The following is a 25,704-nucleotide window of genomic DNA, read 5'->3' on the forward strand; positions in this document are numbered from 1 at the left end:
CACTGTCCACCAAACAGACAATTTGCAGTCCCCAGACCCTTTCCATGGAGGTGGATGGATTCCATGAGCTAACAGGTCTTTTCAATTTCTAACCACTATGAACCTGGCAGGATAGTGATGATGCTGGTTTCTCAGACCCCATGCAATGCTTAGCTCTCACCAGAAGGTGTCACTGCAGGCACGAAGATTACACAAAAATTCCAATCTTTCTGATGAACGGGAAATGAACTGAGCCCTAAACTTATCAAGCATTCTTACAACTACAATACCCACCTGCTGAAGTGAAGAAACAGATTGACAGAGCCAGAAGAGTACCCAGAAGTCACCTACTAAAGGACAGGCCCAACAAAGAAAATAACAGAACGCCACTAGCCATCCCCTTCAGCCCCCAACTAAAACCTCTCCAACGCATCATCAAGGATCTACAATCTACCCTGAAGGACGAGCCATCACTCTCACAGATCTTGGGAGACAGGCCAGTCCTTGCTTACAGACTGCCCCCAAACCTGAAGCAAATACTCACCAGCCACCACACACCACACAACAGAACCACTAACCCAGGAACCTATCCTTGCAACAAAGCCCGTTGCCAACTCTGTCCACATATCTATTCAGGGGACACCATCACAGGGCCTAATCACATCAGCTACACTATCAAAGGCTCGTTCACCTGCGCATCTACCAATGTGATATATGCCATTATGTGCCAGCAATGCCCCTCTGCCATGTACATTGGTCAAACTGGACAGTCTCTACTTAAAAGAATAAATGGACACAAATCAGACGTCAAGAATTATAACATTCAGAAACCAGTTGGAGAACACTTCAATCTCTCTGGTCACTCGATTACAGACTTAAGAGTGGCTATTCTTCAACAGAAAAACTTCAAAAACAGACTCCAATGAGAGACTGCTGAATTGAAATTAATTTGCAAACTGGATACAATTAACTTAGGCTTGAATAGAGACTGAGAGTGGATGGATCATTACAAAAAGTAAAACTATTTCCTCATGTTATTTCCCTCCGCCCTCAACCCCCCACTGTTGTTCCTCAGACGTTCTTGTCAACTGCTGTAAATGGCCCACCTTGATTATCATTAAAAAAGATTTTCTTCCTTCCCCCTGCCTTGCTGGTAATAGCTCACCTTAAGTGATCACTCTCCTTACAGTGTGTATGGTAACACCCATTGTTTCATGTTCTCTGTGTACATAAATCTCCCCACTGTATTTTCCACTGAATGCATCCGATGAAGTGAGCTGTAGCTCACGAAAGCTTATGCTCTAATAAATTTGTTAGTCTCTAAGGTGCCACAAGTACTCCTTTTCTTTTTGCGAATACAGACTAACACGGCTGCTACTCTGATCCCCACAGGAAGGCATTTTGGAGGGTGACTCTTCTACCATCTGAGAACCAGACTCCTGTCAGCATTTTCTACCACTGACAAAGGCCAGGGGACAAGGCGGGAATGTGAGTTATAGATAAAAGCCACTGGAGATGCAGCAGAAATCCCTTGTAGAGCCTGCTGGCCCCAGGCCCTGGGACCTGCAATTTCACCCACTGCGAAGCCAGTCAGGGTGCAGCCACTCAAATGGGGGTCACCAAGAGCCACTCGTTATGGGTCCTCGGCCTGCTTGGCCTCCCCGCCTCACATGCAGTGCAGGCCATGCACTGCCTCAATCCAGGCACATTGGGACGGAAAGCGCCTAGTGCTAACAGGGAGAGACTGGCTCCTCCAGGCCTTCCAATCTAGCTGAGAGGCTTCCCCAGCCTGCCAAGGCTGTTTTCAAACCCAAGCAACACGAACAACTGCTTGGAGCCACAGGTGGAATTGGCAATTTACAGGCCTAGTAGGCCATGTGGGGGGCTGTAATTCATCACTGAATCAGCTGTCCCCTCGGACAACAAAGCCACAAGGAAAGGAATCTCTTGGCTAAATATTTCCTCCTACTCCTTCCCCAGCAGTTGGGCTGGAGATTTTGGGAGGGGCGGGACACAGGAGCACAAGGCCAAATCCACCCTCTAGACATGGGTCCAGAAGGCAACAAAAGCCCACCACAACCAGGGACTCCACAAAGGCTGAGCCAGCTCTGCTGTATACAGAATTCCACATGGCACTTGGGAGCCAAGACACACCTGATCCTGGGAATGCCAGTAATGAAAGGCTACGAACCAGGGAGACCCTGATCCTGTTCTGTCCACAGCAAAGCTCTCATGGATTTCAGTGAGAGCAAGACTGGGCCCTCAGTCTGTGACCGTCAGATGTTTCACATGAGCAAGGTAGGCAGGGCATTGGCAGGAGCAGGAGGACACGGGGCTACTCCCCAAAGCGCCAAGGTGCATACAATGTCTCAGGGCCTGGGGTTTCTCCACAAGGCCTTCATTGGGCCACCAGCCCCGGAGAACGGGCGTCCTGCATGTCTCCAATTCCTGGGAAGAGGCTCTCACCATTATAACTTGCAAAATGTCTCCCTGCTTTGGGCATGGGGAGAGCAGCAGCTGGGGGGCCAAATTCTCCTCCCCCAACTCGGATGGACTGCCTGGGTGTGATTGAGAGGAGGCGGCCTGTCCAAATGCTTGGAGCTGATCCCAGGCCTTGGGCAGCGGGAATTCCTCTTCCCTCTGCTGCTCCTCTCTGTACCATGCGGTGCCTAGATGACTTCAGCACTGCACTGCTCCCTTGGGCAACCGCGAGCAAAGGTCCTTGCCAGATTTATGCAGCCCAGCTCCCTATCGCCAGGGCTCCTTGGACTCTGTGACTCAAGGGCAGCATGTTATCTCTGCTGTGTCCTTCGCTCCCAGAGACAAAGATAAGGGAGACACACACACTAGACTCCCGCAGAGCAGCAGCCATTCTTAGACAGCATCGCTGTGGGGCTCTGCCTAGGGGAGCCAGAGCATGCAAGTCTACACCCCAAGAAAGACAAAGCCATGTACAAAGCACAGAATGAGTCTGGCCACATACCTCGTGCCCCAACCTGGCACAAGCAAAAGCCATGCTGGCAACCTGCTGGCCAAGGACACACATGGGTGTGGGGCATAGTGGTACCTTCTTCCACAACTCCACTGACATGCCCCATCTCCCACTTGTCCCATTCGTCTCTTCTCTCCTTCTGTAAGAGGAGAGAAGAATGAGACGAGTGGGAGTCTAAGTGAGTCACTGGATGCTGCTAGATGGGCATGATGGGAAGAGATGACTTGGAGTCTAGACCTCATTCACTCAAGCCAGAAATGTTGGAATTTGATTCACTGTCTCACTGCAGCTCAGCAACCACCAGCCCTAAGTGGACCACCTGTCACGTCAAACCAAGCAAACAGCCATCTGCTGAATGCTCAAAGGCCCCAAATGAGAAGCAGGTCAGACAACAAGTCCATGACTAATGGCGTCAGTCCTATCGGAGGAATGCCACTCAACAACACAGAGAGCCGTTCACAGCCACAGCGTTAGACAAAATTCTGAGTGATACTAGGATTGGCATTGCTGCTGGGCTATGACAACATATCGCTAGTTTCTGAAGCACCTCAGGACTTATGCTCATCAGTGGCTAGCGCAGTTCTTCATGCGAGTAGTTAACATAGCGTGACTTCAGAAGACCTGGCCAATATCAAACACCATTTGCTCTACTGCAACCGGGGAAAGAGCCACATAATGTTGAAAGCTATCCAACGTCGGGGGAGGGATAGCTCAGTGAAACCCAGGGTTGTGAGTTCAATCCTCGAGGGGGCCATTTAGGGATCTGGGGCAAAAATTGGGGATTGGCCCTGCTTTGAGCAGGAGGCTGGACAAGATGATCTCCTGAGGTCCCTTCGAACCCTGATTCTCTATGATATCCCTCTTGGTCTGTGCCTTTCAAAGTGCTGGGGCATCTTGTTCTCCAGTGCATCTCCCCAGAAGTGGAGTCAATACTCAGCATCGAGCAAGCAGACTTTCAGAGAGGCCGAAGCACCTGTCATCAAGTGCTAGCTTTGACAACATTAATCAAAGACAGTTTTCAGAAGAACCTGAAGACAGGAGCCATATTTCTGGACAGCAGCATATATGATATGGTCTGGCACACGGCGCTCCTAGTCAAATTGTTGAGAGCGCTCCCAGCATGGATAGTCAATGTTGTTGACCTCCTCCTCCATAACAAACATTTCTGAGTACACATGGGAGACAGCGTTAGCACATGAAAAAGGCAAACCAGTGGTCTACTCCAAGGCTCTGTGCTGGCATTGACACTTTTCAATCTATACACAAATGACCTTCTTGCCCAGTTCTGCAAGTTCACGTACACATATGATATTTGCTCAGGCGTCCAAGAATAGTCATTCCCAGTACTCGAAAGCACCCAAAACACTGACCTGACTAAGATGGCTGAATACTGTAATCAGTGGCATTTACAACTATTTGTGACCAGGACAGTTTCAAGTGTGTTCCAAATCTTCACAACGCCAGAGCACTCAAGAACTGAGTATTTTTCTCAATGGTCATTACTTGAACTATGAATCTCACCCATGCTACCTAGAGTAACCCTAGAGAGATCTCTCATGTTTTAACCACCTGAGGAAAACTGCAGCTACAGTGAGATCACATAACAATGTTCTAAGCAAATTGGCTGGGACTTCATGGAGAGCAAATGCTCAAACTCCGCGCTCATCCGGTCTAGCCCTCTGTTACTCTGCAGCAGAACACTGTGCTCCAGTCTGGCTCCATCCGTCTCACATCAAGTTAGTAGACACACAACTACACTCAACTATGTGCATTGTCACTAGGATGATTCGACTCACACCAGCACCGTGCTCCCCGTGTTAAGCCACATCATTCCTCCACACGTCCGTTGAGAGGAAGCTACTGTCAGAATGGTTGAGAAGATCTGGGCAAACCTGAGCCTACCATGACACACAGACCTCTTCAACCACCCAAGAATGTGCTTGTTGTTGAGCCCATATTTCTCTGCAATGTCAATATGGAGTGAAGAATGGTCCGTAGCTGATGTCAGAAACCAGTCTTATAACTGACCCCACCATGTGTGCACCCAGCTTTGCTTTGCCACGCCACTCATAAGCCCTTCAGATTTCAAATGGGCCAGGGTCAACGTGCAACCAGCCTTCACAGCTGGGCCAATGAGAAGATCCCACGTGCGGCTGGGGCCAAAGACAGACAGCACCACACATCCCTGATGACTGCCCTCTGCCCAGACTGGATGGTGGTCAGAGGGCTCTGCATTTCACTGATGAAGCTGCCACAAATTGGTTTGGCAAGCTCCACATTCAATAATAACAAGAACACCAGAGAAACAAAGGCAGGATAAATGGAACTCCAATTGTCCCTCTGGGTTCTGTTTCCATCACTTAATCATAGTCATGTGATGTTTTCATACAGTGATCATGAGGGACCAGGTTCTCACTGCATATGCTGTGCTGTGATCTGGTCAGCTCTCTTTGAGAAGACTTGGTCTGGGCTTGCATGACAGGACTGGAGCATGGCCAGGACCCTGCAAGATCCCCTCCCTCTTGAAAAAAGTGATACGGGGACTTAAATGACCATGAATACTCTACACCAGTGGTTCTCAAACTTATTTCATTAGGCCCCACTTTTTTGTGTCTGCAGTCATTTACGGCTCCCCACCCCCAAACAAGTATATATACCACTACCCAGTTCCGAAGGCGGAGCAGAGAGCAGCGGCTGCTGGCTGGGTGCCCAGCTCTGAAGGCGGAGTGGAGAGCAGCGGCTGCTGGCTGGGTGCGCAGCTCTGAAGGCGGAGCGGAGAGCAGCGGTTGCTGGCTGGGTGCCCAGCTCTGACTGCAGAGCGGAGAGCAGCGACTGCTGGCTGGGTGCGCAGCTCTGAAGGCGGAGCGGAGAGCAGCAGCTGCTGGCTGGGTGCCCAGCTCTGACTGCAGAGCGGAGAGCAGCGGCTGCTGGCTGGGTGCCCAGCTCTGACTGCAGAGCGGAGAGCAGTGGCTGCTGGCTGGGTGCCCAGCTCTGAAGGCAGAGCGGAGAGCAGCACTGCGCCAGCAGCAACACAGAAGTGAGGGTGGCAATGTGAAAAGTGATATTTGTCAATATCTCTCTTCTCAGCAGACTTAGCGCCCCACTGCCACCCTTACTTCCACACTGCTGCCATCCCGGGGCTGACAGCTGCCTCCTGGGGAGGGACTGAGGGCAGGGGAAGGAGAGCCCGTGCCCAGGCTTCCTCCCAGTGAGGGACTGGGGGCGGGGGGGGAGAGAAAGAGAGCCTGAGCCCAGGCTGCTTCCCAGTGAGGGATTGGGGTGGGGAAGGACAGCCCGAGCCCGGGTTGCCTCCTAGGGAGAGATGGGGTGGGGGTGGGGGGAGAAGAGCCTGAGCCTGGGTGGCAGGACTCCGGCTGTTCCCTTTATCCCTGCCTCCTGGGTGGGCATGGTCTTTTGCACGAGTCCAAGCCATCCAGGGCTGACAGCCAGAGCTCTTAAATAAAAAAAAGAACCACACAGCTCGTGCCTCCCTTGACACATTCCCGTACCTCCCTTGTGAGGCCCACCTTATAGTTTGAGAACTGCTGCTCTAGATCTTTGTTTTACATCTCATCTGAAAGACAGCTCGATCCACCAGTGCAAAGTCCCCTAACATCGCACTGGGGCACGGGTTCAATATGGATTTCAATAGCCAACAGAAGAGTCTTACTGCTTCACTCTAGTAATACAATTCTGCCTCCTCAAAAGGGAGGCAGCATTACCTAGGGTTAGAACAACTGGGGACCTGCGTTCTATACCTAGTGCTGTCACTACATTGTTGTACAACATCAGGCATGTCACTTCACCACTCCCTGCCTCAGTTTCCCCAAAAGTTAAATGAGGATGTTACATACCCCAAAGTAGCACTGTGAGATTTGATGTTTGTAAAGTACTTTGAGAAGGCACTGGAGAAGGGAAAAACACTATACATTCTCCTGTAGTTGCAAATGGAGACAGGACTCTTCACTTCCTGTCCTAAAGTGTGGTGTGGTGCAGCTGTACACTGTAAAACTGCTGTTGGATTTAACCCCAGAGGTGGCTGCATTTCAGTGGGGGAGTGACGTGATCCTTGTGTATAGAATGCATAAAGCCCGTTGAGATCCTCTGGGAGGTGCCAAGCTTGTTACTGAAAATCAGCTATTGGCATTGTAGCTGAGGTTACACACCTCTTCTCCATAAAATCCTTAACCGTTCATATTGACCAACCACACACACCTGGATGGCCGGGACGAGCGTGAAATAACCAATCAGAATGATCCCAAGCTCTGTGGCCATGTTCTTCATAATAGACCAGCTCTCATTGCTCAAGCCTAGAAAACAAAACATGCTAGTGATTAGAACAGGGGACTGGTGCTCAGGACTCCTGGGTTCTAGTCTGCCTCTGCAAGTGACCTTAGAAAAGGCTCTGTCCCTCAACTTCCCTACCTGTAAAAGGGGGATAATACTCTGAGATCCAGACAGAAGGTAGCAGAGCCTTATTATTACCAGAGACAGGAAGTTTCTGAGATTAGAAAAAATTAATTTCCTTTTCTCAGCTACCCAGAGAGACCAACCCTTATAGTCTAGGGAACTCTGGGTCACAGCCAATCCACCAAAATATGGGCGAACCCCTTGTTTTTGTCCATCCCTCTTTAAAGGGAGCACAACACTTTGAATAATGTGCAAGGGATCATGCTAAATTCTTCACGTTTTTTGGCTGATAACGTGCTCAACCATGAGTCATTCTGACTGCTTGCCAGAAGCCCAACAGCCAGCCTGAACATGCATGGAGCAGCCAGCACAGACTCTTGGACTATCTCAGCATGCAATGCTCCATCTTGAGCTAAGCAGCCTGAGTGGACTGCATGCTGAGCTATGTCACCCCCAGGGGGTGTAGCATTATAGTGAAGACAGGAACCTGTCCCCCATGGGGCTGCATGCCAGCCTGTAGGCAGCACTTTGGCCATTCGTGCTCTGAGAAGACATGGCACCAAAGGTCCATACTAGGGGATGTTGCAGCCATCCCTGTGCCAGTGATTATTTCACAGCAGCTTACGTAGCATGGAGGAACCATGGCTGTGTTCCAGACTCCCAGTGACTAGGGGACCCCTTGATGGGCTTACAGGAACTCCTGGGCTTGACAAACAACAAGCTGAAATGGCCATTAGACCCAGAGTGTAGAACACACAGCTCCCACATAACAGCATCTCGGTCAAGGGCTGTTTCACGCCCTCTCAGAGGCCAAGAATTACAATCATTCCCCACTGGGGCTGGAGCGAATGGGAATTTCCCCCTTGCCAGAGCCAGACGGGTACCTTGTGCAATCCTCAGTTTTACTTCCAGGTCAACGGGTGTGGAGACGACCGATTTGGTGAGAACCAGCACATTCTCCAGGCCAATCACCACCACCAGGTACGGAAAGATCTCCCTAAGAAAACAAAGCCAAGTGTGAGAACCAAGGGAGCAGCCAGGCACCCTTCAGCTTAGTCCGGGGCAGGGCTGGTTCCAAGCTCTCATTTGCTACTCCAGCAAGCTGCTGTAAGGGGCCCTCTCACACCGTGCTATTCTGGGATCAGGCGAGAGGTTGTGCAGTGTCTGGTTCAGACAAGTGGTAACATTTCGGCAATGCTGACTGTGTTACTACAGACTGGCCATCACGTGCCATCCTTACGTTAGATTTAAGCTTGCCAGGACAGGGACAGTGCCCTTCTGGGTGTCTGTACAGCGCTAGCACAGGGGGGCCTCGGCCAGGGTCCAAGCACTGCGGCAAAAGCTAACCATAAACAGCCAGTAAATGAAAATTAGCAAGTTGGGGAGGAGTCAGACCCAGGCGCCAACACAAACCCCACTGATGAACCCCAGGCAATCCTTACACTATCCAAACCAAACCACTGCAGAGAGAGTCAGGGGATGTGTGTGTGTGGGGGGGAGAGGGAGGATGGAGAAGGAGCAGGCTCCCATGGTTAGCGGGTTCCTCACCATACAGCTGCTACTACAAAGACTCAGCTTTGCTACAATCGTAGACACTGTGGGGGAACTCCCCCAAAGGATGCCTGATGCCTGGAGCGACCCTGTGCGGAGAGCGCAGGGGGAAGCCTTGTCTGTGCAGGACACTGCAATGCAAATGGAGGCCAATGGAAGAGGACAGCTGCCTGGCCTATCATACAGTAGGGAGGGTCAAAGAAGGGGAGTGCCAGCTGGATGGGCACTGAAGGCCCAGCAGTGGGGTTTCCTAACACCGACCTTCCCGCCGCTGAATGAAATACCTTCTGCCTGTCTGAGGTCAGGCTGCGGTGATCAGCGAGTGCTGCTGACTCCCGTGGCCCTGGAGACTGAAGCCCTCTGATCACAGACCAGCTGGAGCCTGCGCTGCCCCGACTCACTCTGCCCTGCCCCTGCACTGGAGGGGTCATGTCATAACTGGGCCTCCTGAGCCCGTCAGCTAACCCGCTGGGGAGATAGGTTTGCAGTGACATGGACACCCAGAGCTCCCCACTCCTTTCCCACAGTGAGTGCTGGCCTTTGGTCACTGGCCAGGTGTGGAACTAGTGACCTAGATTGAAAGGCTCCATGGCCCATGAGCCCACCAGTCCCCCTTGCAGCCTTTTTAAAGACCAGTAACATCATGAAACTCCACTGCCCTGACCCAGCTCCAGCGTGAGCAATTACAATCTGCCTGTCTAGTGAGGAGAGACATCAGCCTCTGGGAAGGTTTCTCTCTTCCCCTCCGCATGAGGGTACCTAAACAGCTACCACCGTGGGCTGGGATCAGATGGGGCAGCGCAAGGAACCGATGAGACAAGACTGATCACCATGAGTGTTGCTGCACAACTGCAGCCTATCCATTCTTAAGTCGCATCCCGGCAGAGAAGAGTTCTGAGGCCTGGCTTGAAGGAGGACAATGAGTTCGCTTTTCCAAAACACCAGGACTTTCCCTGCCACTGCTGGGGCTCCCGTCACCCCCCTCCTACTGCCACTATTCTCTAGGCTGCTCACAGCGGCAGGGCTGGCTCTATTCAGGGGAAGCAAACAGCTGCTCCAAGCATAGGGCCAGTACCCAGGATTTTCTGAGCATGGCAGGTTCCAGCTACCTCTCTGCCACCACCAGCCAGAGTCATTCACAGACATCGACCTCTCCCGTGGGGGCGCTGAAATCCATGCCCCAGAGATGACCACTGCCTTACGAGTACTGAGCTTGTGTGGCACGGAAAGGGGTGGGCAGGACGGGGAGCCAAGACAGAAACTGTTCTCTGTGGCGAAGCAGCAGCAGGCAGGATGGCTAAGCGATGGGGCTGGAGGCAAAGCAATCCGGGTGGCTGCCTTTGCTGCTCTCTGTGTTGAGCCCTAAGGACCAAGCGCTGCCCTCGGTTACCCGCAAGCAGCTGCCACTGGCTTCAGCAGGAGCCACACACGTGTAACTGAGGGCAGAACAGCTTTCTCCTGTCGTCATCCTCTCCCCTGCAAGGTCAAACGTTGTGTTTAGGGAACCGACGAGTCTGGCACAGACGGCAGCTCTGTTTTCTCACTCAAACTGATCCATTAAACAAACACGGCAAGATGAAGCCGCACTGGCTCCTTTTCCAAACAAGAGCAAAGCCACCACCCTCTCCCCGGGCTGCCGGCGGCGCTGGCTGCTCTCGCTCAAGCTGCCAGCGAATGGGAGTGGGCGAGTGAGGCAAGTGTGGCGACTTAACTCCCAAGTAGCAGTGGCATCATCAAAAGGGCCCCAGCCCACTGGCCAATGCGTTCTGTCAGGGGAGGGGGACATTGCACTCACACCAGATCAGCTGAGAGAGCCGCAGGGGCATGTCCATAGTGTGAAGGTCACAGTGCAGGAATCACACAGGCACTGGCTAATGCCCTCTCAATGGTTGCAAAAGAAAGTGATGCAAGTATTAAATGGTGGGGAGGGAGTGGGAGAAGGGTGCAGGGTCTCCATAACCCGCTATCTATTGTGACATAGCTACCCAGAGAGAGAGAGAGAGAGAGTGTGTGTGTGGGGCGGGGGGATTGTATAATACATTTCCTGTAGTGCGTTCTCCCCTCCTCCTTTGTCCACACCCTCAATGCAGAATCGCAGCCCCACTGCAAGCTGCACCTCCATTCTGCAGCCAATCCCCCTGGATTCTGTGGCACCCCAGGCTGGAAACTGGGGGTAGCTCCATTTGAAACAGGAAAGTGCAGGTTTTATTGCATTCTTTAGGAAAGCGGAGGCGGCACTCAGCTCTTGCGTTATTGAGCTCCCCGGGGAATCCCATTTACTCTATGCTGGCCCCACTTTTGCCATTTCTCAGCCTGCTGCCACATTTTGCATCAACACCACATAACTCCGTCACACAAGCTGCCAAGGGGAAGCAGAAGGTTGTAGCAGTTGAGTAGGGATAGCTGGGACTTCGCCCACCTGGAAAGCCTTGGGAAGCAGTATAGTATGATGGGAGAAACACATCAGCTGGGTGTTTCTGCTAAAAGGATCAGCAGTCAAACAGCAAACCCTGGCAATATTTAACAGTTACCATCTTTCAGCATGTCAGAGTTAACAACGAATTGAAATGAACTGGGGACTTCACAGCTCTCAGAGCCTTGTTCCAGGCTGCCTGCAGATTTCCCTGCCTCAGTTCAATTCAGGTCATGCTTTTCTGCTTATCTTCACACCATGAGGGCTAGAACTATCTTTTGTTTAATTAAAGCTCTGATTCTAGAGCAGACACTGTGGCTGGAGGTAGATTCTGTGGCAAATTCCATGTCTGAAGAATCACAAACTATAAGGGAGAGGGAAAAGGGCTGGAAAACAGCTGTGTTATCACTTTCTTTGTTAATGTTTGTAACATGACCAGGGGAAAAGTTAATCTGAATTGTCACAGATCCCTAAAACATCTCCTCAAGCCCGCTATATAGCCTCCTCTGGATGCCCTGGGAGGCTAGAGACGGCTGTCTCTTTAGAAGTCTGCAGTCACACCACCTCGGGCTGTGGTCTTGACAGATCTCACAAGCTAAGCTGGGCCAGTACTGGGACAGGAGACTTCCCAGGAGGACACCGACCGGAAATGTTGCTGGGGATTCAGTAGGGAGAGCTCATTCCTCAGACGCTGGACTCGACAGTTACCCCAGCGTGTTGTTACTGACACTGGTTTCAGATAAGCCCCAGACCCTCGCCATTCATAGTTTGTCTTAAAGATCTCAGAGCATTATTTTTTTTCCCAACAAACACGTTAGCCCTGGTACCCTGGCCTAATGCAAACTCAAGCGATTCTATTTCGCCTGCCTGCAATCCCTTTGTCGTTTCAGCTGGACATAGTACTCTCTTCACTTTCTGGCCACAGCTGCCATGTAGAATGCCATGCATTTCACTGGGGAAACAAATACACATACCCAGAGATCACTTCTGGGCAACTTCCTGTCGAAAGAGACCACCTCAAGAATCCTCCAGTCCAGCAAGTACAGCTCGGCTCCATCTTTATTAAAAGACCCTGCCATTAACCAACCAAATTTTGTCAGTCTCTGGCACTGGCTACTGTCAGAAGACAGGATACTGGGCTAGATGGACCTTTGGTCTGACTCAGTATAGCCGTTCTTATGTAATCCTAGGATCTACATACTGCCCTCCAAACAGCATGCTTAATGATGGTACCATACAAAACCAAAGCGCATGAGACCTGACATAAGAAAAGCCTCTACTAAAACCCTCCCCTCCAGTAACCCTGCAGCAAAAACAGGTCAAATGAAAGCTTGACCAAACAGACAGGGCTGACATGGCATCCTGAAGCTAACCAAACATAAGATCCAGCACACTGCCAGAGGATGCAGGTTCCATCGCGGACACCTCGCCACCAGGCCTGAAAAGCTACCCCTCATGATCGGCAGGAAAAGAACCCCAGCAGATGTTAAGGGTGCAAAGGGACACAGGGAGAGAGGTGTCAGAGTAGCAGCCGTGTTAGTCTGTATTCGCAAAAAGAAAAGGAGTATCGGTGGCACCTTAGAGACTAACAAATTTATTAGAGCATAAGCTTTCGTGAGCTACAGCTCACTGGCTCTCAATCCTTCCCGGCCTATCAGCACCACTTCCATCTCATCCAGACCAAGCCAGCTGGCTCCCACCACATCCCCACCTCTGACAGGTGCTGGGAAAGGAGAGACCAGAGTGTCAGCGCTTGATGAAAGGAAGAGAGATCCTACTGCCTTTCAAATACTAAAGTGTCTAAGTGCCTCACCATCTCCCCTTGCAGCCCTATGCACACGGGAGACAAGATGCATCCCTGTGGGACCCCTCCCTGTGAGAGCCTTTGCAGAGAGATGGAGCTGCCACCAGATCTAACAAAATGGGTGAGGTGTCCCCCGCAGGAAGACCCCATCCTCCATCCCTCGCAGTCAGGTCTCTGTGGTAAGCCTACCTATGAAACCAGACTGTGGGGGCCAGAGGTAGGCAGGGAGTCAAGAGGCGCCGGCGGCTGCTCCAGCATGAAGAGAGGGTTCGAGAATGGACCACAATGTACTGGGCTGCTCTCATCACGAGCGAAGCAAAAGAAATGAGTTCTGAGTGCAGTGAGGCCTGTGAGCCTTCTTAGCGCTTGTGGGAGGGAGTTCCCCAGGCTAGAACTGGCTCCTGAGACAGTTCTGGCTCCTGCGCTCACCAGCCTCCCCCGTTGGCCGGCAGCATCACTCTCCCAGGGGAACGTAGCTAGCAAGGAGGTTGCTGTGCTGGAGGGAGAGGCAATCTCTCAAGTGGGCTTCGACAGAGATCTTGACCTGGGCGCTGTGTTCAGTGGGAAGCCTACGGAGAGCAAGCACCAGGGTGATGCGCTCACAGGGCCCCGTGTTACTTAGCAGGAAGGCTGCTGAGCTTTGTGCCTGGTAGAGCCTTTCCAGAGCATGCAGTTTCCCACCTCGGTTCAGCCAAGTACAGTAACCCAAACTGGAGGTCACCCAACGTGTGGATCGCAACACACATGGACACCCCCTCCCAAGGGAAGAGTCAATAATCCCCACCAGTAACAGCCCCAAAGCTTCTCTGCTAGTCCCCATCAGCCACGAGCACCAGGTTCCTCCAACTTCACTGAGCAAAACACAGAGAACCTCAGCCAGGGAAGGCAAAGACACACAACCTCCTGCCCTGGGCATCCGTCTGATTCAGAGCAGGCTTCCTGCCACTGGCATGCCAGCCATGGTGACTGGAGCAGGAAGAGGCTGTCTACATGCCAAGCTGCTGATGTTTAGGGAGAAAAGATGGACACAATATTTCATTAATCTATCAGCAGCGAAGTGTGACAGATGTGCAGCAAAATGTCCCCAGGAGGCCAGGAGCCATCCAATCCATCAGTATCCTGGGGAAGGAGGGCCAGGAAAGTGGAAAGTAATCAGGCAATGAAAGTGGGTATGGTTAGAAAATCCTCAATCCTGGACACAAGGGGCTAAGTAGCTGGCATCAGACAGGTTAGTACCCACCCTCCCTTTGTCCCTTCTTTTAGCAGGAGACTCTTATTTCTGGAAACCTACCCTCCGTTGAGAGTAGGCGTCAGGCCAAACAACGTACACAGACCCACCGACATGAGCAGAGAACTGAGCACCGTCACAACTGCTGCCAGGGCCAAGCCCCATTTCGACTTCACCATGTCAATCTTCCCTGTAAGAGAGAACACGAGGCTCACATTACTGGGGGAAAGCCAGTGCCAACTCCCATGTCATGGGGAGCATGATCCGTGTACTCATTCACTTCAAGAGGCAGCGTGCTAGCCAGGGATGGTAATGGTGGGTTCAAGGCCTCGGGCGCCTAGTGATTGACATAGCAACACAGTACCAGAGAGGCACGCTCCAGCCAAAGGACACAGCAGAAGAGAGCAATGCAGGGGTGGGCCACAGACTCTCATTCCAGCTACAGGATGGTCCAGGGCACGTGTGAAAGGAGCATATGTAACCTCAGATCAGTGGCTGGTCCTGACGGCACAAACACAGACTATTTGTTGGATCTTTCTGGCCGTGGGCTGGTCCCCCAGGAGAAGCGGGGCATGTGCCATCATGTGGGGCATTTAGAACTGAATAGGTCAGAGCCCTGTAGGATATGCCACAGGGAACAACCCTGCACTGGCTCAGGGAACGGAACAGTTGAAACCTAATAGGGCCTCTTCCCCTCTAAATCCTAGTTCTATGTCCCAGTGGAATTTTAGCTTCACCTGGCTGCGGGAGTGATAGGAGACTAAAGCACTGAAGATAGGTGCTTTGCCCTCCCTACACGTGGGGCAGGGTGTACTGTTCCATCAGGCCCCTGTGCCCCCTCTGCTGTGAAGCCCATGGGTGGGGCACTCGCCCTCCCTGCTCCCCACAAACCTACGTGTGGAGAAGTAGATGTAAGCGAAGAGGATGATGTAGGTGGTGACGAGGGGGATCAGCTCAGCAATGCCGATCTCTTCCTTAAAGTGGACATGAACGATGTGCTCCTCCCGCAGGGTGCAGTTGGGGCTAGGGTGCAGCAGCTTCAGCCGGGAGCGGAGGCTGGTGAGGAACCTGACACGGGAGAAAGGCAGAAGGACGTGACCCTGGTGCTATGCCGTACACCTAACACATCCCTCATAGGAGGGCCCGGGAGCTGCAGCCAGTTGGGAACATGGCTCTATAGATTTATGCAATACTCGGCAACCAAGAGCAACGTCAGCTCTGCCTATCTAGATTTTGCACCTCATTCGTCGCCGGGTACCACCAAGTTCCCCTGAAATCTATAGCGTTCCTGCGGAGGATTCAAAGAGGGGAGCTGCAAGACCTCAATAAAGGTATTTAGAGAAGGGTGTTGGGGTTTACCAAGAACTCTGGCTCTGGGGGATGGCGAGTGCTGTCGGTTCAAACACGTTTACTGTTGCCGGTGTTTGGTAAGTAGCGCTGATGAATGATGCTAATAGACAGTCCTGGAGACGGGAGGCTTCTCTCCCCAATGCACAGCATGGTCAGCAGGAGGGCAAACTTCCACCGGCCATCCTGCCAGGCTGCCCTGAGGGCACCACCCGGAGAAGGGAGAGGAGCGTTCACTCTCCAGTCCCATTCAGTCCATGCCCTCTCTGCTGAGACGGCCAACAAGAGAGCCAGTTAGTGCCAACCAGCATGGTGCTCACTGGGATGCAGAAGCCCATCCACCAGGAGCTGGACTGAAACCAACTCCCCGGGCCAACCAGCTGCCATCCGGAGGGCAACAATTCCACTCACTACAAATATGTGTTGAAAAGAGGACTGTGATTGTGGGCAGGGGCAGCCATCAGCAGAGGAATGCTGGGGTGGCTCCTGAGTGTGCTGGGTTTTTTTTTAAAGCGACAGTGCTATGCGTCCAGTGGCGGCAGACAGCTTTATACTGATGATGATAATACTCTGTGCTTCTATAGTGCCTTGCCTCTGCATGGCTCTATCCAGAACAGTGAAAGGACCAATAAAGAGAACCAACAAGCTTCCCAGGAGACAAAGACGGGAGCCCAACAGGCAGGTGATCTGACATGGGAGCAGCAGAGCCAAAGCGCCTTACCTGGAATCATATCGCTGGAGAGCTAGTGTGACAGTGTAGGACACCACCCGCTTCCTGTTGTACAGGTTCACGCCGCTGTACTTCCCCGGGACTCCGAACAAGAGATCTGCAAACACAATGGGAACCAAACACCATGAGCCTGGACAAAGGTCACTGAGGGACGATGCATGAGTGTTCATCACCAGATGGGCAAGGATGCTGGAGAACCACGGCCCACCTTATTGCAAGGGCTGCCAAGTCCCCACAAAGCAGCAGAGCCTTTGCCTTCCAGGGCTCCCCCAACCCCATGTCCCCACCACCACCACACACAGTAAAATGGAACTTCAGTCACCTGCCTTTGGAGAGAGCAACGACTGAGTGAGGTTTGCAGCTGTGGTTTCAAGATGTGGTATTTTGAGGTTTTGCTCAGACTGTTAAACCCGGCCTCCTCTACTCAATCTCACTAGTACAATGCTGACCCCATGCCATTTCTGTGCACACTTACACATCCACGTGCTACATCAACACATTCTCTGAGAGTGAGTGTTTGTGTGTGTGTTCGTTTTCTGCTTGGGAGAAGGTAAGGTCCCCGGAGACAGAGCCCTGTCTTCCTTTGGGGTGGTATAGTGCCGAACACATTTTGGGTACTGAACTGGGAAACTTTTTAATCAACAAGTCTTAAGACTCCAATGCCCCTCTTTAGGCAGGAGGGATTACAGGGGTCCTGACCTCAACTGGATCCCCTTATACAGAAAGGAGTGAACAATCCTCTTACTCGGTGGAACCAGGGAACAGCATGACTTCAGACGTGGCCAGATTCCTTATTCTAATTAAAGCAAGAGACTTTCAGTGGCACCAGTAGCCCACTTGAGGACAAGCCCCGTGGGTCACTCCAGGCAACGATCAATGAAAGGACAAGAGGGAGCACTATGAACATTCACTCCTCACCTATGGCAATCCGCCCCACCTTTGGGCAGCACAGTCAGTGCTGTTCTCAGAACAACCGGAAATAGACAGGGTGGGAGAAAGCAACATGGTTAGAATAATTCAGATCAAAGGGCATGGGGGGAGTTGTTGGCTATACACAGATGTTCTCTCTATACCCACAGGCAGCAGGCTGATGGGGTTAGAACACCCACTTTTCACCTCTGGAGGGCTGGGTCCAAATCCAACTTAAAACCCTGGGTGAAATGAGTCCAGTGGCCTCATCCCTGACTCTGCGCAAGGTAAAAACCACTGTCCAATGTGACACTGCTGGCACTCGGCTCATGAGGGACCTGGGACTGGAACAGCAGAGCAGGGATAAGGCACTTCTCCCAGCACCTGCACCACTCAGCCTCCTACCTTTGAGGGTAGCTGATGTCTGCAGTGTCTTTGGTTCGTGCTGGTGGATGGTTTTGATGATATTAGGGTCGGAGTTAAAACGCTCTCTGTCATTCTGCCAGAAGTTCCCTGGAGACAGCAGGAGGCAGCCATGTTCAGGAAGCAGGTCTCGCAGCTTCTTTAAGCTGGGCAGGAGGTCTGTCACCTGAAGGCAAACTTCCTCCAAACTTCTGATCCCAGAACTGAAAGACAGATAGAGACCAGAAGCTTCAGCATGTTAGGGTATTCACAGGCAGCTCATCTCAGACAGGCAACGCACCCATGCACTCCTGAGCTCTAATTCTCTCTCACTATTTGTCTTGTGAACACACAATTTCAAAGCCTCCACTGATTCTGGGGGCCTCAGTTCTCAGCACCCAATTTAAGACTCTCAGGGCCTCATTGTCAGATGTGCTGGGCACCTGTAGCTAACTAGCTTTAACTGGAGTTATGCATCTTAAGCGCTTCTAAAATCAGACCCAAGGAGTGGGAACTTTTGAAAACTTGGGCCTTAACCTCTCTGCCTCCTTCTTTCCCCATTTGCTAATGGGGGATGATAATACAAAACTCCCTCAGTATTTCTGGCATGGATTAGTTAGGGGTCACATGGCTCTGAAGTGTGTGAAAGATACAGCAGGAGTAAAACTGCTCAGCACAAGCAACTCAGCAAAATTTTCTCCAAACTCCTCTGCGGTGCACAGCGAAGGGAATGCCCCAAGCCGGGTGAACTCGTGGGGTTGCAGCACCGCCCTGCAAGTCATACATGGCTTGGATGGGTTGGCATTTTCAAACTGTAGGCACAAGCCTGCAGCCCTTGCTCAGGGACTCTCCTCACATGAGTACAGGCTGCAAGATCAGGCCTCCATTTCCGAGCCCCTGTCACAGCACTGCAAAATGCTGCTCTCCCAGTGGGTAAAGCTGTGTGAACTCGTGTTAATGTTGGGCTTACACTAACATTCACAATAAAGTGATCTTGTTATAAAAGATCAGGCCTTGCTTTATATGCTTACACAATCCTTTGATACCCACTAACAAATCAGATATGCATCCAACTTGACCCAGCCTGGGCCTACACTGGCACTTGTCCGAGTGTGCAAGGCCCAGTGGCAGACTGGCTGCCAGGGCCAGGGTTGGCTAGCATTGCCCAAAAAGAGAGCAGTGCTTCCTTGTGAGTGGGCACAGCCAAGGCAATTGGCAGGATCTACCATAAAATCCATGTCCAGCCACAGAGCCACCCAGCAAAATCGAGGCTTTCACTTCAGAAAAAATTACATTTCTAGTCCTCATGCAGGCAAAGACAACCTTCTGCATGGGAACTGACATAGTGAGGCCTGCCTGAGTCTGCAGAGAACTTGGAACAGGTCTAGAAGATGTCAGAACTCTGCTCTGTCCCCTCAGTCAGGCATTGACTCTCAGACCTAATGATGACAAAATTCTTGTCAACAGTATTCACTACGACATCCCGGATCAGTTTAGCAGGTATATATGGCTCACGTGCTTCTCCCTAATGCCGGATGCAGTGATAGAGACTGGGACAGGATGCAATGGAATGGCTAGCTGCCCTCAAGGCCGCTGGAATCTGGAATTAGGTGTTCAAATGACTCCAAAAATTTCAGGTCATCCTTGTCCCTGCCAGAAGGGACCACTGCCCAAAGTCTTAATTGTCTCCAGGGCAAAAAATGTAAACTGCCTCCTATATAATCTGGCTGGAAAAAGCCCTGGCTGTCCCGTACCCAGATGCCCAACCCCCCACTGACAGCTTCAACACGCAGATATGCTTTTTCCAATACAGTTTTTTTGCAGCACTTTAACAATTGTGGGGCAGACTAAAATAAACGGAATTTGATGTCAAAATGAGCTGCAAGCCCCAGGAATATGGCACTGACTGTGTTATTAATTTCAGCTTTAATTCAAGAACTTCCGGTTTGGAAATTATTTCTCTGCCACAGAAATGGGGGGCTTGTCCCAGAGCTGAGGTCTAGCTGGGCACGGAGCACATGGAGCCTTGTTTCATTTCCATGCAGAGTGGCTACCCATCAAGGACATTGTCACAGTGATCTGAGATACCGTGCACACCAGGAGGAGAGGACTTATAACTTGCCACTGATGAATGTGCAGCATCACCAGATAGTGATCCACACACATGTGATAAAAGGGGAGCTGAACTGAAGACAAACACTGTGTAGCAAGGACATTAGCCCAAGGTTGTGCCTGGAAGGCTATCGAAAGCTCTTTCTGAACACAGCACAGGCAGCTTCTCTGGCACATAAGAATATAAGAACATAAGAACGGCCATACTGGATCAGATCCAAGATCCATCTAGCCCAGTATCCTGTCTTCTGATAGTGGCCAATGCCAGGTGCCCCAGAGGGAATGAAAGAACAGGTAATCATCAAGTGATCTACTTCCTGTTGCCCACTCCCAGCTTCCGGCAAAACCAGAGGCTAGGGACACCATCCCTGCCCATCCCAGCTAATAGCCATTGATGGACCTATCCTCCATGAATTTACCTAGTTCTTTTTTGAACCCTGTTATAGTCTTGGCCTTCACAACATCCTCTGGCAAGGGGTTCCACAGGTTGACTGTGCGTTGTGTGAAGAAATACTTCCTTTTCTTTGTTTTAAATCTGCTGCCTATTAATTTCATTGGGTGGCCCCTAGTTCGTGTGTTATGAGAAGGAGTAAATAACACTCCTTATTTACTTTCTCCATATCAGTCATGATTTTATAGACCTCTATCATATCCCCCCTTAGTCATCTCTTTTCCAAGCTGAAAAGTCCCAGTCTTATTAACCTCTCCTCATATGGAAGCTGTTCCAAGCCCCTAATAATTTTTGTTGCCCTTTTCTGTACCTTTTCCAATTCCAATATATCTTTTTTAAGATGGGGTGATCTCATCTGCACACAGTATTCAAGATGTGGGCATACCATGGATTTATATGGAAGCAATATGATATTTTCTGTCTAATTATCTATCCCTTTCTTAATGATTCCCAACATTCTGTTTGCTTTTTTGCTTCACATTGAGTGGATGGTTTCAGAGTAGCAGCCGTGTTAGTCTGTATTCGCAAAAAGAAAAGGAGTACTTGTGGCACCTTAGAGACTAACAAATTTATTAGAGCATAAGCTTTCGTGAGCTACAGCTCACTTCATCGGATCCTCTGTTTTTTCCACCAAATGCATCCGATGAAGTGAGCTGTAGCTCACGAAAGCTTATGCTCTAATAAATTTGTTAGTCTCTAAGGTGCCACAAGTACTCCTTTTCTTATTGAGTGGATGTTTTCAGAGAACTATCTGCAATGACTCCAAGATCTCTTTCTTGGGTGGTAACTGCTAATTTAGACCCCATCATTTTATATGTATAGTTGGGATTATGTTTTCCAATGTGCATTACTTTGCATTTATCAACATTGAATTTCATCTGCCATTTTGTTGCCCAGTCACTCAGTTTTGTGAGATTCCTTTGTAACTCTTTGCAATCTGCTTTGAAATTAACTATCTTGAGTAGTTTTGTATCATCTGCAAATTTTGCCACTTCACTGTTTATCCCTTTTTCCAGATCACTTATGAATATGCTGAACAGCCCTGGTCCCAGCACAGACTCCTGGGGGACACCACTATTTGCCTCTCTGCATTCTGAAAACTGACCATTTATTCCTATCATTTGTTTTCTGTCAATTAACCAGTTAGTGATCCTTGAGAGGACCTTCCCTCCTATCCCACAACTGCTTGCTTTGCTTAAAAGCCTTTGGTGAAGGACCTTGTCAAAGGCTTTCTGAACATCCAAGTACACTATATCCACTGGATCACTCATGTCCACGTGTTTGCTGACTCCCCTCAAAGAATTCCAATACATTGGTGAGGCGTAATTTCCTTTTACAAAAAACATGTTGACTCTTCCCCAACAAATCATGTTCATTTATGTGTCTGATAATTCTGTTCTTTACCATAGTTTCAATCAGTTTGCCTGGTACTGAAGTCAGGCTTACCAGCCTGTAATTGCCGGGATCACCTCTGAAGCCTTTTTAAAAAATTGGCGTCACATTAGCTACCCTCCAGTCATCTGGTACAGAAGCTCATGTAAATGATAGGTTACATACCACAGTTAGTAGTTCTGCAATTTCACATTTGATTTCCTTCAGAACTCTTGGGTAAGTACCATCTGGTTCTGTTGGTTATTGGTGTATCAATTTGTTCCAAAACTTTCTCTAATGACACCTCAATCTGAGACAGTTCCTCAGATTTGTCACCTAAAAAGAATGGCTCAAATTTGGAAATCTCCTTCCCATCCCCAGCTGTGAAGAGCAATACAAAGAATTAATTTAGCTTCTCTGCAATGGCCTTATTGTCCTTGAGTGCTCCTTTAGCATCTCGATCATCTAGTGGCCCCACTGGTTTTTAGCAGGCTTCCTGCTTCTGATGTACTTACAATTTTTTTTGCTCTTACTTTTGGAGTAATATGAGCTTGTCTACACCGGGGTGTGGAAAGGATGTGACACCATTTGCCACGAAGCCCACCTAGTTTCTTGCTTTCCTTATTTCCAGGAGTCTAAGGATTTCTATCTTGATGGCTAGACCTACAGAGTACTAGGTCAGAAAGGGGGTCAGTGTGACACTGGTAGGCCCAGTTCCGTATCCGTGCTCTCTAGAGACTCTAATCCAGGGGTAGGCAAGCTATGGCACATGTGCCAAATGCGGCACGCAAGCTGATTTTCAGTGGCACTCACACTGCCTGGGTCCTGGCCACCGGTCCAGGGGGCTCTGCATTTTAATTTAACTTTAAATGAAGCTTCTTAAACATTTTAAAAACCTTATTTACTTTACATGCAACAATAGTTTAGTTATATATTACAGACTTATAGAAAGAGACCTTCTAAAAACGTTAAAATGTATTACTGGCACATGAAATCTTAAATTAGAGTGAATAAATGAAGACTCGGCACACCACTTCTGAAAGCTTGCCGACCCCTGCTCTAATCAATGGGAGTTTACCTGTCTCTCAGGGCGTGGTTTCTGATCTCCTCCACTAGCTGGAAGACGCGGGAAAGCGGCGAGCGGAACACGTCCACAGCAAGGAAGTTCTTGTGCCATGGCGAGACCGTAGCTTTCACCAAGATCTGCTGGATGTAGGCCACGGGAGCGCCCAGGTACTGGGGGAAAATGGGGGTAGAGAGAGAGGTGACCTTCTGGAGACAGCGAGTTGGCAAGCCTGCGGAGTGAGCGGGGATAGCTCCTGCAAATCCTACAGCATCAACTCCTAACCCCTCCTTCTTGCAGTCCCCTCTCTTGTCATGGATGGGTGCCCCCCCCCCCACATGCCCCCTTATGCCACACCCGACCATGGCCTGTTTTCCTCCTCTCATTTTCTGGTTTCTTTCTAGCTTCGTAGTTTTTATTCCCTCGTGTTCCCCCTCACCTGGTAGCTCTCCCATTCCTTCCCAGAAGGCTGCATGCTGCTTTGGAGTGAGTGTGGCCTCTGGTGGCCACACCCTTCGTGCTCTAGCAGCTGACCTGAGTGCCATGGCTGAAGAGAAGCTTTCCTCAGCCAGCTGCAGCCTGAGCCTTCAGCCCTGCACACATGAGCTGCTTCTGGGGCTGGCTGCACTGGAGTGACTGCAGGAACCTGGAGGAAGGCAAGTGGCTTCAGCCACAGTCAGAAGAGCCCGGGGAGACCTTGATTTACCAAAAATGTTCATGCCTTGGCAGCCTCTGCTGAAGAGAGGCCTTGGAGTATAAAAGCAGGGGGCTTGCAGGTCAGGCTTGAGGTGCCCTGACAGAGCTGTGATGCGCCAAGGACTAGGATACCCAGGGATCCCGCAGATCCGGAAGGAAGGGCATTGGCAGAGCTATGCTGAGCGGGGGGCAGGTTTTAAAACTCTCCCCAGCCTCCAGGAGAAGGGCTGTGGATACAGGCTGCTCATGACGAAGAAAAGTCAAACTCTTATCCGGTACATTCAGACACAAGCAGCATTGATTTGCATGATCCTGCCCAATACAAGAAACCCTTGGCTTCTACCCACATCAGTGTTAACCCTTTGTTCATGCCTCTACTGCCAGAGCACAATGGGCTCAACACGCTGGGACAGTCACCCAGCTCGGAGTGTGACTGCTTAACCTCAAATGGAAAACATTTGGTTTCGCCCTTAAGAAGCAAGCGTAAATGTTGGAGATGAGACCCGAACTGGCAGCAAATGGCTCCTAGTTACCACGGACACTTCAGGCAGCTAGCCAAGCCAAAGGAGAGAACACACAGGACGTACTGAAGAGCTCAAGGCACAGGGACAGGGATCCACAGCCTTTCACCTCCAGGCCAGCAGTCTGATCCCCGCTCAGCTTGCAGTGATGGACCAGTCATTCTGTTCTGATGGCTGTTCAGTGGAGTAGGAGTTGTGAGTTGGTTGGTAGGTCAGAAACCAAATCCCCACAGACAGGGGTACAGCAGTAAGTGACCCCCGGATTGATAGCATCTCCACGGATGATAGCAGCAATATGGACTGGCTAAGCTCTATTCTCACCCTTATGGAGGGGAGTGTCCCATGGCAGGGTTGAGCCATGCCAGCAGAGTGGTGAGGGGGAGCTTGCTCTGTCGCTGCCTGTGTTGTCCCTGTTGGAGGGGAAGAACTGAGACCTTTTGTCTCCTGGGCTGCCAGTCCAGCCCTGGAGGCATGGATCAGCATTCATGTCATGCTCCCAGCCAGGCCGGGGAAGCTAAGAATGCAACCAGTGGACCAAATTCAGTGCTGAATCCTGGTCACGTGCCACCTGTGGCATATTGCACACAGGCTAAGAAGAATCCAGCACCTACCATTAGTACTAAATTGACTTAAAACAACTGAATAACAATTGTGAAAAAATGAAGCAAACAAAATGCAACACTTGACTCAGGATAAAGTTCTCTGTCTCCCCTTGGACAGCAGGCTCCTACTGAACAGCGTTTGAAAGCTTTTACCCACCCACTCTGAAGGCCCAGAATTGGGTCTCTTGACAGCATTCAAGTCTAACGACAGGAGCACATTAGCCCTGAATTTAACAGCCAGGCAAGGTGCAGAAATTACAAGGCACTTCTTCAGTTCACTACATTAAGGTGCAAATAACACCAGAGTGAACTCCCCCCTGCTCTCTCTCTCAGGTGCACACACACACACACTAGTCAGCAGGGGGCAACACACACACACAAGCAAAAGACCTACCCAATCAGGTCTCTCACTAGAATCTCCTTGCTGGTGGCCTGGCTCTGAAGAAGGTGGCGAGTAATCCTTCACGGGGGTGCTGTACTCCACAGGGCCTGTTCCAGGTAAGGGGAGCTTAAGCAGTGGGTAGCTAAGATTAAGACACAAGCAGGAAGAATTATACATTTAAACAAGCCCACGTTTTACTGCATGTCACACGCAGAAATGCACTGGGCCCATCAGCCAACCTTGTAAGGACTGGGAGTTGTATGGGGAACTTTTTCCAGGTTACCAGTCTGAATCTGACCCAGCACAGTAATATCCCAGTATCCTGATGCCCTCTGTTGGCCTCTCTCTCTGTGTCTACATGGGGATAACAAATGTGCAGCTGGCTCACAGGTCTTGGGCTCTGGGGCTGAAAATTACTGTGTAGACACTCGGGCAGGGTCCCGGAGGTTGGGCTCCAGCCCAAGCTGAATAGCCATTTTTAGCCCGACAAGCCTGAGGCAGCTGATCTGGGCCGGCCATGCCGTGGGGCTTTTATCCCTATGTAGACATACCCTCTGAATTGGTGGCTTCAGTACAGTTCCTGTTAGATGGATTTATGCATCACATCCAGCCCTTTAGTTGGGAGCCTTGGGGAGAACTCAAAGAATGAACAGGCCATGCAGCTCAACCACCCTCTGAGCCACCACGCCATCTCCCCCCGGGTGGGTGGGTCAGCTAGAACATAGTGAGGATGTGGAGCTA

The 25,704-nt window shown here is 50.6% G+C and overlaps 1 protein-coding gene across 14 annotated transcripts in view; it reads right to left on the reverse strand.

Annotated features, from left to right (window-relative positions):
- The window catches only part of LOC119851297 (SREBF chaperone), a 111,553-nt gene that overhangs the window by 17,247 nt on the left and 68,602 nt on the right, over positions 1 to 25,704 (reverse strand). For all 14 annotated transcript variants that reach the window (XM_038390928.2, XM_038390923.2, XM_043509794.1 and 11 more), the window contains 8 exons: positions 24,976 to 25,105; positions 22,778 to 22,935; positions 17,769 to 17,989; positions 16,446 to 16,551; positions 15,273 to 15,445; positions 14,441 to 14,567; positions 8,266 to 8,378; positions 7,187 to 7,281 (listed from right to left, as the gene is read on the reverse strand). In XM_038390928.2, coding sequence (XP_038246856.1) covers positions 7,187 to 7,281; positions 8,266 to 8,378; positions 14,441 to 14,567; positions 15,273 to 15,445; positions 16,446 to 16,551; positions 17,769 to 17,989; positions 22,778 to 22,935; positions 24,976 to 25,105 — 1,123 coding nt within the window. The remainder of the gene's footprint in view (positions 1 to 7,186; positions 7,282 to 8,265; positions 8,379 to 14,440; positions 14,568 to 15,272; positions 15,446 to 16,445; positions 16,552 to 17,768; positions 17,990 to 22,777; positions 22,936 to 24,975; positions 25,106 to 25,704) is intronic.

Source organism: Dermochelys coriacea, chromosome 2, assembly GCF_009764565.3.
Source record: "Dermochelys coriacea isolate rDerCor1 chromosome 2, rDerCor1.pri.v4, whole genome shotgun sequence".
In the NCBI taxonomy this organism is placed as follows: domain Eukaryota; kingdom Metazoa; phylum Chordata; order Testudines; family Dermochelyidae; genus Dermochelys; species Dermochelys coriacea.